General features: G+C 41.8%; 1 protein-coding gene across 2 annotated transcripts in view; it reads right to left on the bottom strand.

Annotated features, from left to right (window-relative positions):
* Positions 1-2055: 2055 nt before the first annotated feature.
* LOC306979677 (RNA-binding motif, single-stranded-interacting protein 2-like) overlaps positions 2056-26541 on the bottom strand; it is a 40101-nt gene continuing 15615 nt past the window's right edge. The window contains exons 3-15 of one of the 2 annotated variants that reach the window (XM_079578756.1): positions 16693-16751; positions 16523-16614; positions 9183-9340; positions 7722-7801; positions 7509-7618; positions 6694-6737; positions 5977-6067; positions 5645-5767; positions 5398-5445; positions 4449-4559; positions 3957-4037; positions 3585-3693; positions 2056-2209 (exon numbers count right to left, since the gene is read on the bottom strand). In XM_079578756.1, coding sequence (XP_079434882.1) covers positions 3592-3693; positions 3957-4037; positions 4449-4559; positions 5398-5445; positions 5645-5767; positions 5977-6067; positions 6694-6737; positions 7509-7618; positions 7722-7801; positions 9183-9340; positions 16523-16614; positions 16693-16751 — 1099 coding nt within the window. In that variant the 3' untranslated portion in view covers positions 2056-2209; positions 3585-3591. The remainder of the gene's footprint in view (positions 2210-3584; positions 3694-3956; positions 4038-4448; positions 4560-5397; positions 5446-5644; positions 5768-5976; positions 6068-6693; positions 6738-7508; positions 7619-7721; positions 7802-9182; positions 9341-16522; positions 16615-16692; positions 16752-26541) is intronic. The other variant, XM_079578757.1, reaches the window with a different exon arrangement.

Consider the following 26541-nt stretch of genomic DNA (forward strand, 5'->3'; position numbering starts at 1 on the left):
TCAGTGTTTGGTTCAGCACGCGGTTATCAGGTGCGATAACGCGATCAGCACCCGGTTTGGAACGGAAGATATTTCAACAAGAGAAAAAAACACCAACAAAAAAAATTCAACGACACAAAAAAAGGCGCTAAAGTTTCAACAGCTAAAAATCTAATCTAAGAAAATGTCATCAAAATTAAGGCAACTTAGCTCTAAAAGTTCAAGTGACAGACACAAAAGAAGACACACAAAAAAAACATTTTCTACAAAAACAAGTCACTGATGGTGAATCCAACTCTACGGAGCCCCGAAAGTCAAGGAGAAAACGGGGACATCTGATCACGATAAAACTATATCACATAAGTCATAGAAGCAGTAATGGCTATGGGCACTTTTACAAGCAAATGATCATCTGGTAAGTCAAATGTCAAAAGGTCTGTACGATCAGACGTTTTTAACTTTGACATTAGCCAAGAACACTCCGAATTTCTGATGTTTCGATGGCTAACGCTAACAGCTTCCCGAACTAGCTTGCTTGCTAACTGTACATTTGGGCTTATTGCTGTTTTGTAGGTATATTTATTTTGATTTATATAAAAAAAAGAAGAAAAACGCTTAGAATATGAAGTCAGATGAACTTATAGAACCCAGATGAAGGAGAGAAGACATTGAACTTATGCCAATTGTTTGACCCCCATCGACTTTAGGGGCTCCATACAAGCTCATGTGACACAGCAGCATTGAAAAAGACTGACGCTCCCTCTCCTCAAAGGATCATAATCTCAGGTAGTCAGCCTATGTTAGATTTCCCTCATAAACTATATCTTAATGCGGTAACACGTTAACTTAACTACACACTATGAAGCATTGGCAAATCCTTCATCATTTACGAAATATTCACAAACCTGATCATGTGTTGCTCAAGCACCGACATACAGTGTGTTTAGACCCTCCCCGACAGCCCAATAGAAACCATTCCTGACCTGTACCTAACCATGACCTAGTCTTTGTAAATGTTTTATAAATGATGAATTAATATTTACAAATGCTTTACAAAATCTGTCACAAATGCTTAATAGTGTGGTTATTACAATGTTGCCCATGATCTTGCTCTGCATTGTTCTCTGTACACGACAAATATCGATCATGTTTTTACTTCAATTCCAAATGGATGAGTTGGCAAAAAAAACCTGATGACCGCTTAAAACCACTTCTCATAGCTTCATGGACAAGGCTATTTTACAAAAGTAACTTGAAAACAATGTTAATATCGGACTTGGCTTCAACTTTTTGGTAAAAAGTCTCTTTTTTTTTTAAGCCCTTAATAATTTTACACTTCGAGCTCTTTCAGTGCGTCGTGAAGTTTGTACTGTTTATCTATATTACTTTGCAAAATAAACTATTAAATAACTTTCTTTCTATAAACTTCGATGATCTCTAAAAGAAATCTAAAAAATAGAAATTCAAATATAAATAGAAAGAATTGATTGTCTTGTGTGAATGCAACTAACTAAGGTATAAACACTTTTAAAGTTTTATCCCGTGTGCGTGAAATAGACGTCTTTGCAGCAGTTAACAGGAAGAAGTAGCTTTAAACGGTTTGCCTCCGAAGATACCTGGACCGTCACCAGACCAGCGGCAATAAAATGTTTCAAATCTGTACAAATTGTTGCTGCGCTGCTGCAAAAAAATTCAATGTCGACCAACAGTCATCAGAAAAAACGACATACAGTTTGCATATTTTACAAAAACAAAACCAAAAAGACAACGCAAAAGAAACAACAAAACGCACAAACTCTTCCTCAACTCTGAAGCTTCCAGAATGCTCTTTGAAAATAGGATTTTAATTTGAGTTTGCATCAAAATAACGCTCCTCTTGTCTCCTTCTCGTGTCTATGCGTGTTATCAAAATAGTGTCTCCGTAGATGGACGAATCCCACCTTTGGTTGATGTTTGGGTGGAAAGTCCCATAAACAAAGTGATGTCCGTTCAGTTAAAAAAAAAAAAAAAAAGATCACAGACACATTCAACACGTACACAGTCGAACATTAAAACAATCAGACAAACACGCGCACACACACACACACACAGACACACACACGCACACACACACACACACTTATGTTCCTTTTGTCATCCGGGTTCGGTCCAGGTGCAGGGTACAAGCGCGTCGCTTCCTGAATCCTGATTGGTCAGATTCAACAGGTGCGTCTCCGCCGTACACCCAGAGCTGCAACATTCACAGGTCTCATGTCGAACGTCTTCCATATGCAGTCTTAAAGGAATAGGCCACCGTTTTTACATACTGAGATATGTTCTTACCTCACTTTAGTCGAGTTAATATATCCCCGTCTGGTCTTTGTCCGTGCGCTCTGCCAGGCAAACGGAGCACATACGCAGCCTCTCCCACATGTCATATAGCTCCAAAAAAGCTCACGATAGAAGCTACCAAGCTCTTCCACGTGTTCCCTATTTAAATAAAGTTACGTGAAGTGTTTTCATGCGAAGTATATTTACCCAGAAATGTAGCATGTCGATTTTATAAGCAGATAAAAAGGGGGACTATATTGTGAGGCGTAATGATACGAGGAGTAAAACGTCCGCGCAGTAACTCCTAAAGACTTCCCCCGCTCACTTCCGTCAATAACCTTTAGGAGTTACTGCGCGGACGTTTTGCTCCTCGTATCATTACGCCTCACAATATAGTCCCCCTTTTTATCTGCTTATAAAATCGACACGTTACATTTCTGTGTAAATATACTTCGCATGAAAACACTTCGCGTAACTTTATTTAAATAGGGAACACGTGGAAGAGCTTGGTAGCTTCTATCGTGAGCTTTTTTGGAGCTATATGACATGTGGGAGAGGCTGCGTATGTGCTCCGTTTGCCTGGCAGAGCGCACGGACAAAGACCAGACGGGGATATATTAACTTGGCTAAAGTGAGGTAAGAGCATATCTCAGTATGTAAAAACGGTGGCCTATTCCTTTAAAATAATCTCTATTTAACATTTTAATTAGCGCTTATACGGGCTCTGCACATGGCTAACTTTCTGTTGGCCAGTGGAGGCGCTTCATGTCCAAATCTTTAGCGTAAATTGAAAATAAGACCAAAAAACAAGTGTGGCTTTGTTGAGATGCATGTTAGACGATACTGATGGTGCCTTGAAGCTACTTAACGGCTAGCTAACGGCTAGTAACATGATTATTATTCAATCAACAGTAGCATATTTTTGCCACGCAAGTGTTTAAATAATGATTTATTTCAGTGAGGCACGGCTAACTCCCCATAGGAATAAAACAAGAACAAGGGAAAGTTGTTATCCTTGGAAGTTTGCATCCTGTTCGGGAATATGACGTCATATCGCTAAGCATTATGGGATTAGCAGCAATTGTAAACTAATGGAGATTTTAAAAGTTAAAACACTGGAGTTATTGTTCACATTAAAACACTTGGACACTACAGTGTGTTAGATGTATTTACCAGCAGTAACTCAGCAGCTAACGGAGTTGTTCCACGGCTATTTTCTCCACTTTTTTAGCTAATGTTAGTCAATGGTTGAAGAATTTTGAACATATTTGAATTGGAAACACAAGGAAACACACCTTAGCTTTACTTGGTGTGTTGGTACGAGTAGTTTGAGTGCTCTGCAGGAGTATCCATGGCCACCTGCTGCTGCTGCTGCTGCTGCTGTTGCTGCTGACCACCGTTCTCCTGGAAACAAACATCCATGCAATCATCATTGAATAAAACAGCAGACAATTCCTGAGTTGACTTGCTTTTATTCGCGGGTAGAGTTTACTATGAACAACACTCACAATGTAGTTCATAATCTTTATATGATGGAAACTAAACTAAAATGTTTTTTCACAACTTACTGCTTTTACTATGTTACTCTATGGGGCAAAAAGGATTTTACTCAACAACAAGAAAAGATTGGTGCCACAGGGCCCTTTAGAGACAGTTGAGTGTCTTACCTCGACAGTGACATTTGAGGGAGGCACTGGGGTGTACTGCGGGATATAGGTCCCCTGCATAGTTGTGTTGGCCGGAATATACTGTAGAGAAAAGGTGAAAGACAACTTTAAAATGACAATAATAACTACTTAGTTTATACTTTTAAAGCTTTTTCTTTGAGCTGATGGTGAGCAGATGTGTGCAGTCGTGGCAGCGCTTCTGTCAGTCTCCCCCAGGGAAAACTGAAGGTACATGTAGCTTACCACCATCAAGTGTGGAGTGAATGTTAAATTGTCTCATGTAAAGCTCTTTGTGACCATATCTGTGAAACGCGCTGTACAAATAAACCCCTTTCCTTTGTTGCCTTTAAAGTTAAAATCAGTCGTTTTCATTTAATTATGTATTTATTATATCATATTATTATTATATTATAATAATATATTATTATTAAGCATATCATTCTAGCCTACTCAGCCCCAGAAACATGTTTTAAATAATACGTTTATACTGACTGTGCCTGTGCTGCCCAGCGACAGGTGGCTGAGCTGCTGAGTGAGGGGGCCCATCATCGACGTGGGCTGGATGGACATGGCGTGGTCCATGGTCGGTGTGAGAACTGCACCCTATGCGACACAACACACAGGTGAGTCTGCAACGTACGGACTCACATTATATCACGCACGAAATAAGAAAAGAAAAAAAAGAAAAAAAATATCTGATGAAAAATTTCAGGCTAATATCGTGATCGTGATTAGATTTGCAATTTATATTTAAAATCACACTTCTCAAACATTTTAAACACATTCTGGCTTGTTAAAGACAGAGTATCATGCTTTTTTTTCACCAAAGAAAAAAAAAAGAGTGGTGCGCACTGAATGGGTGCTGCTGCCGGATGCTTTCTCATCGAATGCAATTTCTCCATCTGTGAGATCAATAAAGTACCATCTTATCTTATCTTATCTTATCTTATCTTTTTGCAGGTACTATTGTCAAACACATCTATATCACTATCATACACTTTGATGGTTAGAAAAGGCAATATTCATGTGAAAGCTGAAACTTCTTGGTTATTCAAGCACACTAACTCGGAGCTTCTCCCACCCTCTTGTAGTGGAGCAACAGCAAGTTACAGTATTTTACTCCGCGATCAAAGGATTAAGCTTAGAGGGAGACTGAGAGGTGAGGAAAGCATTTTCCTGGATACCAAGGACCTCACAAAGTGCCTTTTGGGAAGTATAGTCACTGGAGAAGAGTCAAAGGTTACTCAAAGATGCGCAAGTGACTTCAGGTCTGTTTTTGATCAGAGAACAACACTGTCACATGGTAAAAAGCTCTAAAAAGAAGATTTTGCATAATCTTTTGACATTTGTTAGACGACTGAAATAGGAACCACTAACCCAATACAAGGTTCACATACACTTAAAAACACATGCAAAACATCATGTAAAAGCAGAAACCTACCGGCTGCATGAGGTATGACTGATGGTGCATCCAGGATGGGTTGTGTACCTGCAATTTTACACAGAACAAGATTTAACACCATCATTTAGTTTTATATTTTCCATTTGCCTCATTATACAAACAGAGGTGTGTTAAACTACCTAAGAACTATCACAGCAAATCACAAGATTTTACAATATTTCTTTGGCTTGATAATGACAGTAAGAAAAAAAGACATCTATGTATTTGGTGCTCCTCGGTGGCTCACCTGGTAGAGCGCATAGCACGCATTGGAGCGGCCCGGGTTCGAGTCCCGGCCACTTTGCTCCATGTCATTGCCCCATCTCTCTCCCCCATTTCCTGCCAGCCTACTGTATCTGTCAAATAAAGCCTAAAAGCCAAAGAAATACAGCTAAACATGTGCTCCTTCAAAACATGCACACATCAATGTTTAATACCACAGGCCAAAATGTCAAATTTATCATACAAGATAAATTGTCTAGTTGTATACTGTAGCAGGGTCATCTTTGGGTTTGAGTTTGATGGATTTATTTACATTGTGAACGTTCAATTATTGACCATTGAGTGTTACAGCCTGACCTGGTAGGAGGAGACGGGTGAATGCATGTAGGGCAGGGATGTCTGGGCGATCATTCTGTTCGGGCCAAGACTGTAGGGCGACGAGTAGAAACTGCAAGGACAAAGCATTGCGTCATCTTTGTGCAGCGATACAATACATTTTCAGAAGGATTTGAAAGGCTCAACCAGCAGAGACTTGGCTCTGACTGGTGCTTTCTGTCGTTTTGTTCGGTGAGTAAGTGTGAATGTGAATGTCACTAGATACATTTTCTGTCAACCACAGAACATTTCGAAACCCTCCCAATGATCAGCCCCCGTCCGGCTCTGAGTGAGTGACAGGACATTTAACCAATCATAATAAAGTGTGAACTTTCCAACGCAGCAGTTGGCTTTAATTCACGGACAGCAAAGAAAAACATTGCGCTGTAACTGCTAGAGCTCAAAGTCCCCGGATAAAGAGCAAAACGTTTGCATCTGCCCTGAGTCTCGTTGGATTGTTTGCAAACCTAGTATGTACTACTTAATTATACTGACTTCAAAGCCCATAATGTATATTTAAGTCTCTTCTAGCATTTAAACAACTGAAATAGAAATAAATCATTGAGACATCTATTCTCATTCATATGGCAAAAGAAACAAAGCTTTTTCTCATGTCCACCAGGGGGCGGTGCGCACCAACTGTTGGCGCATATTTTTGTAAAGGGCTGGGATTGTTTTCGCTCCGTGCATACCACTCACCCGTTCTGTAAGGCTGTGGGGTCATACGCTAGCGTCATTCCTCCCTGTGAAAACAATACGTGTTATTCAAAAACAGGCTTAGTCAAACTGCAGACTGACAGACAGTGAAAAAAAGAGAAAAAGACCTTAGAATTGAATTTTGAGTTTTAAAAATGAAATTCAATGGTGACATGAGTACAAAAAAGTAGTTACAGTGCGCCAATCATTTCCAGTGACGCTATGAAACCTACGCCTTTACTATCTCCAACTTTGGGCCTGGCCAAATACCCTTTAACCTTAGCTGTTACATAAGCCATTCCAACACAGGCCCGGCCGGGCTCAACACTGAGCTGGCTGTGAGTGGTGTTTTATGATGGGCTGAATCTATAGACTAACTATCTATCCACTGTCATGTCACCCACTTAATAATACAATTTAAGCTAATAAACAACTAGCCATCAAATAGTTCTGTTAGCAGTAATTGGAGCACTTGTTATGACTACAATACAAGGAAAAAGCGTGCAGACAAAAGTTGTGTCATCTCTTCGTTATTGGAAATGGGCACAGTATGTGAGAAAAAGAGTGGTAAACATTCCTCAACAGTTGCAGTGAAATTATTCTGTACATAAAAGCCATGAGCAACACTTGTTATGTTGTTGGTATATAAAATTCCCCCTCTTCTTCCTGTCACTTAAAGACTTAAAAATGGCATTGTTTGAGCTAGAAATGAGTTAGGCCTGCAGCTACCAGCTTTTCATGCTATAATGCCGTGCTGCACTCGTGGATGTTCTTTATTATCCTTTGTTACTTTGAGCTAGTATCTTTTAGTATCTCACTGTTTCCGAGTCCCTCGCCCACGGCCGTCCGTTCTGGAGGTACTTTCCCTGGTTCTGCCTCTTCTTCTGACCCCCGTCTGCGAACTTGCACAATAGGGGCTCTGTGGGCACTGCAGATCAAACGGCACAGTGATTTTTAGAGACACGGGGACCAAAACAACAATGATATCAAGTTTCTAAAGCGCAGCAGCACACAAGCGCCCGGACACGTACCAGGCACTCCCGGGGGTGTCTTGATGAATTTGCCATTGAAATGCTGAATTATGGCCTCACACTTCTCTGTGGACTCCATTCTGAAAGCATAATAAATATTGGGATAAAGCCAAGAGGAGCACTTCACGCTTTTGTGGCGGGAAGTAGAATGAGTGACATTAATGTAAGGTCAGTTTCTAAGGCTTGTACTTTGTATAATTCCTTGTTTAAAAAGTAAAACTGCCGTAAGGCTCTGGGTTCGATCATACCAATCAATCAATGTTCACGGTTAAACTGATGCTGTTTCCTTGTTGTAATACATTGTTTGTTTGTACATGTACTGGTGCATTGTTTTCTGCATTCCACAGGTGTTTACGGTTTGTAATGCTTGTATAAAAGCTTGTCCAGCATCATTAAAGAATTCAGTTACTTTTCCATCTTGCTTTGAGCTTTCTTGGGCTACAAGTAAGCTATACACATGGCACAATCAAGGCACTTACTCATTTTCTCAAACCTGGCACTGTCATTTCAGACCTATGAAGTATTGATGTTGTATCATCTACTTAAGGGCCCACTTTTTAATTACTGTGAGTTGAATATCAAACGTTTCTTGTTCACTTCTATACTTTCGCAACTCATTGCTAGGATGTAGCGCGTTGTCAGACATCTGTGCTAGTACAGACGGAGCTGCAGCACCTTGTTGTATAGTAGAAAAGCGCCAGTATTTTTGCCTTGTGCACATACTTCCCCTGCTCTGCGAAAGAGGATACTTGTTACCAGGGGCGTAGCACCAAATTCTGGGCCCTAGGTGATATAGATATTTAAATTGGTGGCGGAACATTCCGCATGCATAATGATTATTAGCAGACCACATTAAACAGGACGACTGCACCAGGGACATGGGATATTTGTGCTGGGAATAACAAATGTGTGACTTTAAAGTAGGCATTAAAATGCTATTTTGCAATAAAGAAATATTATACTATATGTTGTCTCATGAACAAAAAAGCTCAAGGGCTTCAGCCTCATTTAGTCTCGCACCATATTTGAAGCTGGCTGAACCATTTGGCACATTTTTAAATTCATCCATCATTATTGTTTGTGCAAAATTCTGTCTAGCAACCGTTGTATTTCAGCTCGGTTGTGTTCAGTTCTTATAGTATCAATTATAAGGAAACTTAGAAAGAACAATACAGAACGCTTTTTGCAGCACTTTTTAGGGCCCCCCCCCTGCCCTGAGCCCTGGGTACTCAGTACCCTTTACCCCCCAGTCGACCCTGCTTGTTACGTTGGGCCGTGGCAGGGGTAGGAACCATGGCACGTCGAATAGCCACGAGAGATTCAAGGATTACTCAAACAATGCGGAAATGACTGAAAAACACAACTCGTGTGGCATGTTCTTGATGAGGAGACGACATAGTAATGTGGGACACCATGATTCAACTGTAAATTATTTGTATCAAAGACACGAGAGGCACAGACCTGGCAAAGCCGACCCCGCGGCTGGTGCCGTTGGCGTCCCGAAGGATCCTGGTGGAGATGACCTGACCGAAGGACTTGAGCATGCTCTCCAGCTCCTGCTCGTCCATGGACACTGGCAGGTTGGAGATGTACAGGTTTGTGGGGTCCTGCTCCTGTTGCTGTCGAGATAAAACAACACAAATACCTCAGTAGTGTAAACCTTTTGGTATTGGAATAGTATTGGAATAATAATTTACATTAACATCACGCACGGCCTCATGTAAGCTACTTCTTTCAGCATTTGAGATACATCCTTTGTAAGATCTCACAGGACAAACTACAAACTGAATTTGTCTGATATTGAAGAGCGTGGGGCAATCTCCACCTCGCAGAAACGTGAAGCTGAAGATTTCATAGAGCGCCCCCCGTCAGCACAAAAGTGTAGTCTACAGTCTGCGGGGCTCAATGTGTTTTATGAAAATGTGTAAAATGTAAGATGTTTGCTAGCAATTTTAGTACTTTTACTCTACTTAGTGGTTGTAAATCTTCAAACAGTTCACGGTTGATTCAAAGCTATCGTGTTGTTCGTGTGGGACGATCATGCCTCTGGTGTTACTTATCACATCCCTCCATCTTTCCACTCTCAGTTCAGCCCAGTCATTTCGAGCTGCACTTTTGCTTCACACTCCACACATTCTCATCTGCTCCGACGGCGCTGCGGACGCTTAATTAAAACGTGTTGAGGGATGAGAGCGAAAGGAAACACGGGGGGAAACGCAGAAGCAGGGATTTTTTTAGCAAAGTGAAACTGTGCTCGACGGATGACAGACAGGAAGCCTTGCCGCGGAGTTTGAGAGTTCACAGAGCGACGTTGGCCTTGGCGACGGGGCAGAGAGGGTGGAGCTCCAATGTGGAAAAAGGGTCGGCCTGCCGTGAATGTGGGTGTGGCTGAAGGGAACAGGAAGGAAGCGAGGAAGGGAGCAAAACATTCAAGGGGTGCGTCATGTTTCTGTGCCTCTTTATCTGCAGAGGTCCTTCATTACTCTGCTTTAGCCGCCTTTTGGAAAATACTCCGTTTCACATTTTCTTACTTAAAGCCACACTGCGGAACATTCCAGGTTGCATGCCGCCACATCACAATATCATCCAAACGTCTGTAAGCATAAACAACCAAACCAGTAACCTCCTAGCTTTACTGGTAATGCCCCGCGCCCAGCAAGCTCATTCATGTTCACATTCATTGGTCCACCGAGCGGCCTTTGGTGCATTGTGTTCACTGGGTCCAGGGGGCAGTATGTCAATGTTACATAGAAACATGGAAGTGGACCTCAATGTTATGGAGGACGTAGAAATAAATGTTCGATCCTAACGTTGTGGACAGTTAGCAAGTCGGCTAGTCCGGGAAACTTCATAGTTCGTTAGCCTGCTCAATGTATTGTCGCTGTAGCAGTTAGCATTTAGCCATCGACGTCACTAATTATGAACTATCCAGATGTTTTCAGCGTATGTTTCACGTACATCAGCCATTACCCATTGAAAGTATTAGCGTAATCACCAACTCTTTAAACATGTCCTGCCAGAAGTTTTCATTCGATTTTTGACAGAAACAATATTCAATGTGCCTTATTTGGAAGCTGCAGTACGTATGTTGTTGTACACAGGACTATTTTGTTGTCTGCGAACAAAATTGCACTGCTATTGTGATTTGCTGATTGCGACCATTGAAAATGTAATTTATTTTTGATTGCTGGAGGAGTAAAGGAGCAGACCTGATTTACACTGCTATCAACTGCTGAGAAGAGTCATAGTAATGTCTATCCACAACAGTATTTCAGTTTCACTTCCTATTTTCACTCAGAAATAACATAAAACTAATCAAACATGTGAGTCTGAAGCTTGTTCCCATCTGCATCAGGTTCTTATCTTTGTAAAGTAGTTTATAATAGGCCAATGCGCCGTCTTAAAATGTTGCTTCCACACAGATGACTCATTTTACAGAGTGTCATTATTACGCAATTACTTTTCTTATAACATTTGCAAAAGAATATGGGCTGCGTCTGTGTTATTATTATATTCATTTAGTTATGACACACTCTCGACCTTTTGGCTCAGGCTGAATGAACTCTATGCATGAATAAAACATGTGCAGGATGTGGGATGTGCTCAGTACGTTTTTTTTGTCCTAAGAGCTGAAGGGCAGGCCCGAGGTGTGTCCGTGTTTTGATGGCAGGCAGGCGTTGCACTTTGGCATATGTAAGAATTCTCTGCGTTTTTCGCCAATTGGTTAAGCTCTCTCATTCAAAGCAAATGTAAGTAGGACTGGACAATTTGATTCCCCACATATCTCTCAAACTATTAAATATGACAACAAATAGTATGGCGTACCATTTTAGTCCAAACTCCAAACAATGAGGTTTCATTGACACAGAATCAAACAGCTCACTAGAAAGTTTGATAAAGTACTTTTTAAGTAATACAAAGCGGTCCCATAATACTGATGCAGAACTGAGCCTACATGTACTAGTTCAACTTTAGCTGAAAAATACTCAAAGGTGCTCAATAAGTGCTTGGAAATAGATAGACTTTCCGGCCCGTGTCGTACATGTCGGCTTCACGTCTGAGAGGGAGAGCGAGCGCAGAAAGAGAGGCTATTTTTAAACCTGCATTGTTATGTTGTGTAGCTGCGCGCATGCAGGCGGCTCCTCTGGGTGTGCAGAGAGGCGCGGCCCTCTCCATGGTGAACCTGAGCTCTGAGGAATGACCCAGGCTGACCCAGTGGCACACAGCCAGCAGTGCAGAGTATATTTATCTCTGTGGAGGTTATCAACACCTCGGAGGGACAGAAGGGCCGTGGGAGTCCCTCCCAGCTTCAAATTCTGCATAAGTGAATTATTTCAAACACTTTATAGTGCTATGTCACACGATTGTAAGATGGTCATTTAAATTCTCTCACAATTTCTGTGATCATTGACAGACATAGCTTATTGTATTTGGTATTTTTACACGTTATTATCAATATAAAACAGTAAATATCAACGCATCAGACCCTCCTTTCTTATTAAAAGTGTTACTGAAGATGTCTGACACGGAACAATAAGGGAGTCCCCGAGTTAGAAGCTGAGTGGGAATCGACTTAACTGATATTAGTCTTTTACAAACATGAGAGCTACATATTTGTACACAAGGCTTTTCCCACCCGGAGGAGATACTGCTGAGTGCAGCTCGGTCGGCTGTTTTCCCAGATAAAGCGATGGTCCGTGCGATGGTCCGAGGCACTGCTCTTTCCTTCATGAGGAACGAGTTTCCCGTAAAACCTCGTGCACCCCAACACATGTTTGTGCTTCACTTTTCTCTGTGTTGTGAAATTGTGCACTAGATCGGGGATGTTTGGTGAAAATATCAACGTGACGGTGAAGAACTTTGACAATTCCTTCAGTTAGCCTTAAAGGGATATTTCAGGATTTCTGACATGGGGCCTCATTTCCTAGTTATCCAGAGTGTTGCTGATTTCGGGAGATATTTTTTTTTGTAATTCATGCAGTTCTTATGTTAGAAGAGTTTTGTGGCGCTAGGCTAGTGCAAGGCTAGCACATTTCTACGATATCAGCTAGCCTGCTTTAAAAACAGTCTGACACACTCCACAGAGCACTTGAGGCAAATCACTTATAACACCAGACTAACCATATAAATGTCTGTGTCTAATCCCTAATTGTAACCATTTTGCATTTAAAGGGGGGGTATCATGTTATTATGTCATCCCCTCATTAAAAACATGCCTGAAGTGTTGCCTTGGCACATTCACGTATTTTTGAGTAATCTGTAAAAACTCTGATGGCGGCCATTTTAGGGATAGGTTTGCCTGAGTCCTCCTAGGAACGCCCCCACCTCCTGGAGACGCCTCCGAGCTTTCGTTACACTTGAGCAGCATCAGCTTCGTGGTTGTATAAGCTACGCAGCAGCGGAGTGATCTGCGAGAAAATAGTCCCTCAAAATGCGATCATTCATGTGATGTAAGGTCAGTTATATTCCAAAAAATGTTCTATCAACACAGACATTTATATGGTTAGTCTGGCGTTATAGGTGATTTGCCTCAGGTGCTCTGTGGAGTGTGTCAGACTGTTTTTTATGCAGGCTAGCTGATACCATAGAAATGTGCTAGCCTTGCACTAGCCTAGCGCCACAAAACTGCAAAGAACTGCATGAATTAAAAAAAGAAAAATCTCCAGATATCAGCAACACTCTGGATAACTAGGATATGAGGCCCTATGTCAAAAATCCTGAAATATCCCTTTAAAGGTGCATTATGCAACTTTTTGTGAGGAAAAAAAAGTTGATGTTTACAGTGACCCAGGAGCAGTATGAGTGGTCAGCATGGCCCCTTTACTTTACTCATACATACTGGGTCACTACAAGGTGAAATACGCGCAAATATCTACTTTTTTTTCCTCACAAAAAGTTGCATAATGCACCTTTAAGCTGGTGCCGCCAAAACTTTCAAACGTTTTTTTTCCCGCACCTTGTGGGAGCTGCAGACGCTCCGTGTTTGAGAAAAAGCAAAATACTGAAGCACCACGGGCCGTTTCGTTATGTATGTACAACATAAGCAAGGGAATAGCCGTCTACAAAAGCCGTCTACAAAGCGTGTGAACTGTTTGTAAAAGGCCTTTGGAAAGGCTTGGAGTGGAGTAATCATAAAAGTCACTATGCATGCCTGTGCCTTGGAAACTTTGAACTTGTTTGATCTCTTCTTCTGGCTATACTAAGCTTTTCACAATGTCAGGTAAGTCAAATTTCCCGATCTAGAGAGATTAGTAGTTTAAGTTTACAAATAACTGTAGATAAGTTTTTATATCACATTACATTGTTATCTTTCCCATTACTGTACAGCGGCGTCTCAAGTGGAGCTCTGTGGCCTTTGGTGTTTGACTCTCTCACGCATGTAAACTCGGACAAAGGCAGACGTCCAGTCAGACGTCTTCATCAAGCATCCACTCTTGGCAAGCTAATCTCCTCTGTCACTTCTGATTTCAATTTTTTTTTTCTTTTCCCCTCCACCTTTCCCCTGTCCCATTCTCCGCTGGGATCTGACCTGCCTCTCTTGTATAGCACTTGTCCCCTGCGCTTTGTCCCAGTGTGCGCGGTCGGAGCAGCTCTTGTCGGCCCATTGCCCTGATCCGCTGAAGGGGAGGGCGCCACTACAGCCAGCAGCGTCAATGGGGCAGTTACAATGCGCTGGGATTGTCCGGCGTGTGGGAGCAAAGGCCCGGAGGCTGACAATAGCGCTTCATACACTCTGCCCTGATGGTCAGCTGAAGCCCCCCCTGCCCTGATCGCAACCCTGCACCCAAACATAGCACACAGCAGCACAACACCAGGCTCTCTCACGGCCCGACTGGACTGAGCTGACCTCAGCAGGGGAACGTCAAGAATCCAAAATACCCAAATCCTCAGATTTTAGGATGACAGTGGAAGGAAGTAGAATCCCGACTGTTCTGTCGACTGAAGTATCTTAGTTTAAGTATCGTTTTGCTGATTAAAATTAGACCAAAACGGAAGTAGTAGTTTATGAGACTAAAACTATAATTTATGACTTAAATGTCCAGATATTTGTATTGACTCATAAGGACTAAATACAAAGGACAAGAAGGTACGAGAAACATCAAAAAGCCTCATATCATTTCATTTCAATGTCCAAGGAACAGGTCTAGTTCCTTGTACATTTGTTTGTTCTTTTAATGGATTACTTCTCCCCTGATGGCATGGGCATATTCCAGAATGGAAATGCCACGATTCATTGGGCTCACATAGTGGAAGAGCAGTTCAGGGTCATTTTCACACATAAAGTTAACTAAATTAATCTCAGATTTAGTTAAATTTACATGCAATTGAAAAAACAATGAAAAGAATAACTCAGCATTAAAACTACGGTGGAATATATTGTCAAAACTAATAATAATAACGGGCGGCGGTGGTACAGCGGTTAGAGCTTCAGGATGAATGAGCGTGTGTTTGAGTGTGCGACTCTCAACAAATAATGCCTTACACGTGTATTGCACTTACAAACCTGTATGACCAAGTTTCTCAAAGCGCTACACTGTGATTATTATTTATTCACTCCATACTCGGTGTTGGTGCTGCCCTAGGGTAGACTGACGGAAGTGTGGCAACCAGTCTGCGCTATCTGCCCCTCCGACCACCACCACCCACTCTCTCACTACGTTCACCTTGGCTTCCTGGTCCCAAAAGGTCTCCCATCCACGTCCCGACCAGGCCCTTCCCTGCTTAGCTTCTGGTATGGTGGAAACAACAATTGCTTCTTCATGTGAATACATTTGAAACTTTTTCTTCTTTTAGAAAGCAACACTGCGTTTTCCGCCATGGCAAATTTGTACTTTTGATGTATTGATGGGGACAAAATTATTGCACTGCACTACAAGAATAAAAAGCTATCTCGGTTATCTTGTCGAGTGCCACAACTGGTAAACGGAAAGAACACTGAGTCAACTGAAAAAAAAAAAAAAAACGTATTCCCGTAATAGACAAGTGAAACATCCCACTAACGATAAGTGGGATGTTAATAAATGGTGGAATATTGTCAAGGGAATGAGCACATGTGTATTTTTCCAAAGTGCACTAGCATTTGTATTAGGGCTGAACGATATTGAAGTGACTTGCGATATGCGATATGGCTGTGCATATCGCGATAACGATAATATTACGATATTTCACCAAACACGATATGTTCCATTTTTTTCAGCAAATTGTGTCAAAGGAGGACTTAAAAAACACCCAATCAGGACCAAAACAAGGGTAGAATTTAACCTCTTAACTCCCGCCTGAACCGAGAGGATCTTTTTCCTCACGTGATCAGATTTTTTTCCATCATTTTTTTGTTGGGTATTCAACTCATTTTTGTAACTTTTTTGTCTTTTTTTTGTTGTTGTCATTTTTTGGTCAATTTTTTGTCATTTTTTTGGTCAAATTTTAATCACATTTTGGTCAAATTTTTGTCACTTTTTTGTCACATTTCCATCATTGTTTTCGTCTCAGTTTTGTTGCTTTTTCACACCTTTTTTCCAGAAGCTTTTGGACTGGGGTAAAGCCAAACTGGAGAAAATGTGCTCAGTTCAGGTAGGATTTAAGGGGTTAACAAAGCTAGTAAATGTTAAACTAAAACTGAACTTTTACACATGACTTCAATGCATGAGTTTTAGTTTGCAAAAAAAAAATGGGTGGATCTTGTTGCGATATATTGTGGCTTCTCGCGATACGGATATTGCATCAGCTAATATCGCGATACGATATTTTTTGCGATATATTGTGCAGCCCTAATTTGTATAATATACAATAAAACGACATACCTTGGCCATTTGAGCTTGGACCCCGCTGGACTTGAGCGCTGTGACGGCTTTCTGAGCCGCCGCCGGGCTGTCGAAATCCACAAAGCCATAACCTGCACCAAATAGTCCAAAAAGTGACTTATACGTTGAACTGTATTCCGCAAAACTAACACATTCTCTCTTGAACTCACCTTTACACTTATTGGTTGTTTTATCTAAGATGGCTTTGGTCGACACGATTTTGCCATACCTGAAAGACAAAACAAATCTTAAAACTGTTGTCTACAGTTGGTCTTGTCAACCTACTGTGTTATGTAAAGACGTGACCCAATGATAAAACTCATGGTCATATTTTTTGCTCTTCTATGGGGAATGGTTAGTGATAGCCCCAACTGACAATGGCCCATGACAGAGATGGGCACTCGAGACTTGACTCATGAACATAACTAGTTCCTCTGAGAATATGCCGTGATCAACTTCTACAGTTTGTACCCAACCTATTGAAAAGTACACATACCACACGTACTCCAACCCAGCCGTGTATCAACACAGTATATGACTCCATGTGTGCACAGGATGGCCGACGCCTTTGGAGCCATTAACATTCATTTTTGCGTCTTGTTAAGCGTCACTTCAAACTGCCTCCTCCCTTTTGTCTTGCTCTTGCTTTTGTTTGTGGCACACCTCCGAGCTAAAAACAGATCTGTAGAAAGTATTTTTAGCCGTTTTACCAAGCAGACTTCTTCAAATATGAATGTCATCTTTTTGGGACGAAAGTAAACAGGAGAAAATACGAGCGTAAAGTCCGTCAGCAGAGGTGTTATTAATGTTAAGGTTGTAAAATGTGTACTGCAAGACAGTTCCACAACGCTGTTATAGGAGACGCCACCCGCATAATAGACCTGTTCTTGTCTGCCCGGCTGCGTCAGTGAGGCTCGATTTAAACTTGGAGTGATTGGGCCAATTGCCAAAAAAAATAAGTCTGGAGCAGAATTTTAATTTTATTTCGATTCATGTCCATGCAGTATTTAGCCTTTCAGAAGTAACTAAAGCTGTTTGCTTCATCTGGGAGCTCACACTTCCCGGTGATCGGGTTAAAGCCGCCTGGAGCCTGGTCAGTAGAAGGAGTGAGGCGCCTCTTTAGAAAGCGTAGAGCTGCTTTAAGTAAGTAGTGACTTACAGTAAGACTATATCACCAAAACAACGGATTATCCCACAGTTCATTTCATAATTCAGCCCATCACCCAGCCCTAAGTTATTAGTTATTGCAGCTATAGAGAATGTCTTCTTTCAAGCTGAAGGTTGTTGAGACAGGATATGGCAATCCCAAACATTACAAGGTACATTAAAAAATCTCTCAGCATTAAATAAACAACAAACCACTTACTTGGAGACACTGCATAGCTCAGAAGTAATACAGCAGTTAGCTAAAGGAGATTTATTGAAGATTAAGGTTCCTTGCAGAAGTTCATGTATTAATTTTTCATATTGTGAAAGGTTACTTTGTTGAATCCTTTAGACCAGTGGTTCAAAACTGGTGAATCAGGACAGTTTTCAGTTTGTCGCGCGCCTTTCCCACAAAACCGTCCTATACTTATCTACTCAAAAAGTACAGAGACCCATGTCTGTCAAAAGCTCTGTCTTAGAGGCTTTTTTTAAAAATCATGATTTAAGCTTTACTGTGTTTAGTTTAGTTTATTTGAGCAGCAAACAAAGGTAAGAGACAACAGATGTTATCACAGGAAAAGGAGAGCGTTGCACACTCAAAAGGAGTAGGTTAAAGTTCACAGAACTTATGTAAAACCTACCCCTGACTTGTATATGAAGCTGTAGTTTGTGACATGTTCACTTTACAAAAGTTGTTAACAATAAACTCTTGATAGACACCAGGTATGAATAGATGCTGGCATCTGTTCATCCTTGATACTCCCTGGATGAATGAGAGCCTTCAGAAACGTTTTAGATCAGTGTTGCATTTTCTAACCAAGAGAGTGATAAAGATGTGTTTGATATTACTGTATTACCAAATATCTGCAAAAATCTTCCCTCTTTAATGCTTATTCAACAATGAGTTGTGGGTAAAAATACCATATTTTACATTATATTATATATAATAAATGTTGTCACAGGGTAAAATTTATTACAAAACAAAACAAAACAAAACAGTCTGTGAGTAGCCTAAAGTCTCAATTGCCATAAAAATAGAGTATGTGAAGCAGAGGTGAGATGACATAGCACAGGTAGCTCATATGGACGGAGCGCAGCACTTATGCAACGCTCTGTCCTGGCACAGTTCAGACCAGCAGCGCTGGGATAATGGACCTGTTCTTGTCTGAGCCGTCCACCAATCAGAGCGCCCCGTGCTGCTGTGTTTGGCCGACATGGCGTCTGCGAGGAATGTACACTGTAACCTGACGCCTCGTCTCTCTCGCTCCCCTCACTCAGCTCTGCTTTAAACTAAACAAACGCTGCCAGATATTTCACCGTTTGTACGTTTTCCAGGATGTTGAATCGCTCTTGATGTTTATTTACTATATTTTAATTCATGTACATCTATGTTATTCTTCTGCTGGTGTGGTTTAGTCCTGGATTATCGCATTTCTTATTGGTACAATTACTAACATTCAAATGATTCAAAACACAATAGACGTCATGCTGAGGGGGCTAACTTTTATACTTATATTAGCAGCATGTCTCAGACAAAACATTTTTGCTGATGGAGTATCCCAAAAACTATGTTTATTACTGCTTATTACTATTGGCAGTCATGTAGTAGTGATATTACTTTGTACTTCTTTATTACTACTTGAGTGTTTCTCGCTCCGTCTTGGCGTGATGTGTTTTTCCACACCAGTGCACTTGACTTGGCGGCTAGGTCCTGCTAAGTCCTAAGTCCTGGCTGCCGCTGTTGTCACTGACACCAGCCGGCTGAATATTTAATGTCGGTCAAAGCCTCGCTCGAGTTGCGGACATTGACAGTGACACGTTCTCATGACATCATTTGCACCCAGTCAGCCACAACCAATGACACGAGTGCGAGCACATGTTTTATGGACAAAGGGCCTTCTACTCGGTCCCTATTCTACTCAGCAACAACTCTTTCTTTCCCAACTACCATAAAAGCCCTGTAGACACAAAAACGATGATAAAAAAAAAAAATATATATAAAAATAAAATTCAAGCACAGACACAGCACTTAGACATGAGAATTGTCAATATTTTGGTGTGGATCTGCCCATCACTACTCTCCAACTGATCTATGCAATTTTGCTGGACACTTGCATAATGACAATTAAAACACGTTCCCTTCATTACAGCCCAAATCTATTAAGCTATTTTGGGGCACAACACACACAAATGGCCCAATCCAGAGCTCAGGACTAACCTTTTAGTGTGTTCGTACTGTTTTGTTTTTTTCTAAGTTTTGTGTGTGCATGCGAAACTCAATAAACCAGGATAGGAATTAGATATTTAAGAGTTCCTTCAAAGTTAAAAGAGGACCTGAAGTTTTGCACGTCTGCGCATGCTGTGCTTGTATCTCTGACTTTTTGTTGCTGTCTCTGTGAAAGGAAATTACCATATTTGGATTACAGTGTCATCTTGGTCACTCTACGTGCTACGATACAGACGGCATCTCGTCATAGAAGGGGGCGTGGCTTCGCCGAGGGGGAAAATAGAATCTTTAGAGAAACACAATTTTCACTCTTTTCAGCCATTTTCTGGTGGAATATGAACTTATTTATCACACATAAATAAAGTCAAGTGTAAATCGGGCCCATATGGATATTTTCTCACAGCAGATTGTTCAGTAGAAGTGAAAAAATGGCAGTTGTAGCAAGCGCTAGCTAACCGTTAGCCTTAGCCCGATGCTAACATGTAGCATCAAGTTAGCATTCTCCGTTATTCATGTATTTATGGGATGTTGAACCACTTTGCTCCTCCCCATGTCTTTGTATCATTATTTAGTAGAAAATTATATTCATAATTCAGCATTTGTTACAGTAGCTTTTGAATAATTAGAGAAAATTTACATTTTTCAAAATTGTTTTCCCCCTTAACTGTTTTCAAAAATGACCATATATGGGCGATTCCAGAGATGCCGTCTGTATCTATACCAAACTTGTCAATGATTGTGAATGGATAAGTGTGGGAAAGACGAGGGAGCGCAGCGATGTTTGTTGTAGTGATTCCCAGGAAAACTTACGACTAAAGTCTTTAAAAAAGCATAGCAAAGGGTGAGTTTGGTCTGTTTTTATTTTATTCTGACATTAAAACTAAGATGTTCAGGGAGAAAATTAGCTAAAAACCTCAACATTGACCACTGTGTGAGAAATGTTTGTCTTCACCTTCCCTGACTCGCCTTTGAAACAGGGGCCGCTGTTCAAGTGTGGAAATTGTCATTTTGAAAAAGTGAGTTAAACACTATTTTATGGTAGGCCTAAAAATGACAAATAAAATGGTTGTATGAAGATTAAAAAATGAATTTCCAGAAAAAGCTCATTCATGAAACGGTGGCAAAAATACAGTTTAAACTCACAGTGCCTGTTTAAAAACGAATCAGAGTGAGATACGTACATGACTGATTGAATGCGCATTGAAGCTGCATCAGCTCAGGCTCAACTCGGAGCGGTCGATCACTTTTCTTCCAGACAGTGGTGATCTTGCAATGCTAATCTGTGAGAATTCTCCATTGCGCTGCTGCTGTGCCCTTCAGTGCTCACTGTGACAAGACTTGGCTGGTGATTAGTCGCACTCTGGAGCCCTGGCCAAACGTCAACGACTCTTCAAACATGTCGAAAGAAAAGATTATCAAAAGCTTTACAGTTCGAATCTGGATCGTTGGATTGGAAATTTAGGCCATGAAAGCGTACTACTCTGCTGTTGTCAAATGTTTAGAACAGAAGTGGATGTTTCCAATTAAAAGAAGTCTTGTTTACATTTTTGGACTAAAGCAGATAAATGAGAGTGCCTGCTAAGTGAGTGGGCGTGTGGTTAAAGTCAGGGCGAGGGGCCGGAGCAAGGGAGCAGCAGCAGCACTGTCCCGGGGTAACCTCCGTATACTATATCTATGCGAGTGAACTCTGATCCACTACTACTGTGTCAACTTTACAATCCCAGCATTCAAACGGGTTCAGGGCCAGTGCTTTCCCTTTTCATGTCGTGTGATTTATGACAAATATTGAGTTGGTTGCAGCGTGCTATCTTTTTACCACAGCGGTGTAACATGATCCGGAGTCGCCAGTGTTTATATAGCGCTAATGGCTCTCTATTTAGCGCTGTACATGCGTGTTAGCCTGGAGGTGTCTGCTCACATGTTAGAAGCACACAAGCTAATGCTAACAGATTTTAAACTACTAAATGAGTATATATGGACGGAGATCCAGTGGTGGTCAAAGCTCTTACTAAGTAAAAGTCGCTCGTTCATTTTTTATGTAAGTGAAAGGACTTAAGTATTTGCTGTCGAAAGTACCTGAGTAATTGAAGGAGAACGTACAAATCCTTTCAAAATTACATTTACACTTCCCCTCCTGGAACCGCCACCTTAACGTGGTGGAGGGGTTTGAGCGCCCGAATGATCCTGGGGGATCTGTTGTTGGGGGCTTCGTGCCCCTGGTAGGGTCTCCCATGGCAGACAGGTCCTTGGTGACGGGTCAGACAAAGAGCGGTTCAGAAGCCCCTTATGAGAGACCAACAGGCCCCGGTTAGATCCATGAGGCCGTCCTTCTGTGGACCCACCACCTGCAGGCGGAGCCATAAGGGGCTCGCAATGTGATTTGGGCAACTCCAATAGCTGCCCCCACGACCCGGCAACGGACAAGTGGAAGAAAATGGATGGATGGATGGACTAAGAACTTTGCGGCTTCAAAGTACGCAGCTTGCACCAGAGTTCACAGTTTGTCCGGCAACTCTGTGAACTCCACATACTGTAGAATTAATAGACAGCTCCTCCTCACTCCTCCCCGTTTACCAAAATGACCACGTTCGAGAGGGAAATCATGGCGGATTTACAGACTCCTCCTACCCAGCTCTGATGGAGCATGCTCCTACAAAGGGCATAAGGGCGGGATCTTAACTGTAGACTCGGCCCGTCACGGGGGCGTACGGCGATCGTAGCCAAGCCCACGCCATTAGCTCTAAGGCTAACGGCCTGTCAATCCAAGTCTGGCCCTCATTAGTGTACGAGTTCTCACGAAAACCCGCCTGGTCCCTTTAATTGTAACTAACCCAGCGTTATCACAGGAGCAATATCTAGCTGTAGAAAGTTTTTAAAAATTAGGCACCAGGCTATACAGTGGCTTAAAATGTGGGTAAAGTGCAATGCTTTCTAATGGAAAACTAGCTTGTTTTGCCGCCTATATATTGAAGTAATGAAGTAATGAAGTAATAAAAACAAAAATTTTCCCTAAACTAAATTCAATGAGGGGAGGGAGAAACGAATATACGCTGGGACAATCGTGTCAGTCTGGAGAGTGAATCGCGATTACGATCAATACAAATAAATCGAATCAAACATTTTGCCAGATTCAACCAGAAGTTCACGACTAAGCCAAACCAGCTAAAACAAATCTTCATCCAGGACTTTGGACTATGCAATTTAAAAGAATAACTCAAGATCAAGGATTAACCAGGTGTAAACCACTAAATAAACTAGGCTTGAATTGGCCAAAACTAAGTGTCAAAAAGGACTAAGACCAGACTTTTTCTCTGATTGAATCTATGCTTTGGAAAAATACGTAATTGCAATTTGTATGTTGAGAATTGAGATTACGATTAGATTTGTGTATGAACTGATGGATGTGTTTGTAGAGATCTAAACTTCAAAAATGCATCGAATAAACCCATTGACTTCCGAGTCGCTCCGCAAGTCAAAGAAGCAGAGAATTAAAAGCAGAAGCCGACAGTGCGGTCTTTGTTGAGGTCTGGACTGAGTGGACGAGGAAGCACTTGAGGAAAGGACTTCAACCCGAGAGCATGCCGGGGGGGAAAAAAACTGTTTTAAATTTGGGTCAGGCCAGTGTTAAAGTCCCAGTGGTGTCTTTACGCAGCGTGGAGCTGAGAGAGCAAAGGTAACAGGAAGGTCGCGCAGTCAGTGTCCAGGGAACTTTGATCTCTCGTAATGTAGAAAAAACAGAAAAACAAGAAACCCAGGTTGTGTTTCTTGGCCTCTGAAAGATCGATACTGCCTCAGTGTTCCATTCAAGTGTGTGAACAACATGGTTAGGGGGTCAAATCGCAATCTCAGCTTTGGTCAGTCCCAATTATCGAGATTGTCATGGAGGCTTCTTCCACCTTTGATTTGTTCCAATAACACAAATCGAATGACCTAAGCCACAATGGTCTTTACAAACTTCATGTGTTTATTAAAGTCCATTTTAGAAGCCATTCATAGTCTAGCAAAACCTTTTATTGCTTCACTGACTGGAGTATTTTGTGTGATAAGACATAGGGCCAATAAGAAGACACCAGCAGAACTTGTACCAAATGAAACTTTCTAAAACAGCTGTCCCATCTTTTACTGCTGCCCAGCTGTGGGAGCAATGAGCCATGGACTGATCTTTCTGCAGTTTTCACATTGCTGTAGCTTTTAGAAGTGTATGATAATGATAGTGGTAAAGCCCTCGATCTGTCGCTGATTCATCTTCGTAAAAAAAATGCTTAAATGGGAATAGTTCAAAATGTAGTGCATAAGTGAGTTACGGCAATGTTCAGTTTGGTTCTTGCCTAAGGTTCGTGACTACACATTTCTTTGCCTTATTTTGCTGTAATTTTCAGTCGCACACTAACAACTAATAAATGGGCACAGCGAGCCCCATGCAGAGAACGCCAAACAGCACATCATATCACCAAAGCTTCACAAGAACCACTTTTCCCAGCCAGATTTCACCCGTGTCACTGTGTTCGGACAATGCGGCTCCTTCTGTCCGTCGGGGCTGATGTCTGTCCATTTCCTTTTCTCAGTAAACCCGCTGGAAACACGTCCCGCTTCTCCGCATCCACGGAGAACTATAAACAAGTTCAGGAAAACTGGTACCGGACACGCACGTGTTTCTCACGCTCCCAAACAAAGGCATGTCCTTGCTGATCTGGGGTCAGTTTTTTTCTCCAAAGAGAGGAATAAAGCAGGGAGAGACGATAGTATAGAGTGCATAATGTAGCAGTATGGCGCCAGCTGTTTGACAGACTCGTGTAGTGTGGCCGCTCTCACGATTCTCACTCATCACGTGTGACCGCAGTTGTTCAAAAATTGGGATAAATTCAGTCATGTAGTGTGGACCCCCCATTCTTCACAAAAAGCTTTTAAGACATACACAATCGTGTAGTCTTTCCTCAGCTTTAATACGGATTACACAACATTTCTTGTGCTTAAGTGTACAGAAGATGAAATCATACATTCGCTCTGGTTAAAACTGAGGTCATTGGAAAAAGCTCATGTAAATCTAATGGGACTGTATTGACCAATCTATCAGTCTTTGGGCAAAAAAAGGCAGATTGGGAAATCTTTAATCGCCTGACTTTGGTTTGTTTAAAGGGGGCCTATTATGCAAAATCGACTTTTTCAAGCTTTACATCATGTTATTAAGTCATTCCCTCATTAAAACCATGCCTGAAGTGTTGCCTTTGCACATTCACGTATTTTCGAGTAATCTATAGAAACTCTGATGGCGGCCATTTTAGGGATAAAACGCCTGATCCCTTCAGGAAACGCCCTCGACCTCCAGGATACGCCTCCGACCTTTCGTCACCAGCCGCGTAACCAACCACTGCCCCTCAGCAGAACCCCCTCCCCGCAGTGTCTAGCCCTAAGATGTAAACAGAGTCATCATGGAGGATTAGCTTCATGTGTTGTGAACCGGAGCCACAGTAGACTTTTACAAAGACACACATCAGTGTTTCTGTTTCCTAAACACCCAGGATTCAAACCGGTGACAGGAACACTTATTTCAGTGTCTGGTTCTGCGCTGGGCCTTGATGATGCACAGAGCCTCCGGAGAAAGCTAATGCTAAGCTAAACCTCGAGTCATCACGTGAAAACGAGAAATATGCACAAATAAAGTCAATAAAACCACCACACACATAAAGAACCGTTTAACAATGATCCCACACGGAGCCAGGCTTGTTGATTTGGAAGTTTATTGCTCACATTTCATCTACAATGGGTCATAGCCGAGTGGTTTTCTCCCGGAGCTAACAAGCTAGCCGCGACAAGCTAACGGGAAAATTCACTGAATACAAGCATATTATGCATTGAAAACGTCACTAAAACAGGCAACTGCTTGAAGCAGCCTTTATGATGATCACACACGGAGCCTGGCTTGTTGATTGTGTAGTTTATTGCTCACATTTCATCTACAGTGAGTCTTAGCCGAGTGGTTTTCTCCCGGAGCTAAGGCACTATTAGCCGCGACAAGCTAACAACCTTCACCTTCACAACATTCATTGAAAACAGGCAGCATATTATGCACAAATAACGTCAATAAAGCCGGCAACTACTCGAAGCAGCCTTTACGATGATCACACAATGAGCCTGGCTTTACACATTTGTGGTTTATTACAGACTTTTCATCAACAATGAGCTGTAGTCGATTATAACAAGCTAACGGGGTAACCTCGAAAAACCATTGTCCACCTGCGGAGATAATGTCAGTCTTTTGAATCGTATGGGCTCCTGCAGATCCTGGTGTCGTCCATGGGGGTATAGTTAGAGATCCATAGGGCATGGCAGATGCAAAGAGATAGCCTCCAAACAGCAGTTATTTTTCAGGCAAGAGCCTCTTCCAAGCGTCCGGTGTGGAAGGTTTGTCTCCAAATAATATCCTGTGCGGCCATCGTTCACAAAGTGATAAACAGTAGGTCCTTTCCAACAATAAAAATTAAAATGCACCGATCGTAGTTTCAATACTGTTGAGACAACGAGCGCAGTGTTGACAGCGTGTGGAGGGGGCGTGTCGGAAAGGGTCAGAGGTTCTTAAAGAGACAGAGGCCTATTTCAAGTCATTTGCTACCTCCATTTTGAAAGAGCAATTTTATACAAGGCAGTT

The sequence above is a fragment of the Gobius niger genome (genome assembly GCF_951799975.1).
Source record: "Gobius niger genome assembly, chromosome: 20".
Taxonomy (NCBI): domain Eukaryota; kingdom Metazoa; phylum Chordata; class Actinopteri; order Gobiiformes; family Gobiidae; genus Gobius; species Gobius niger.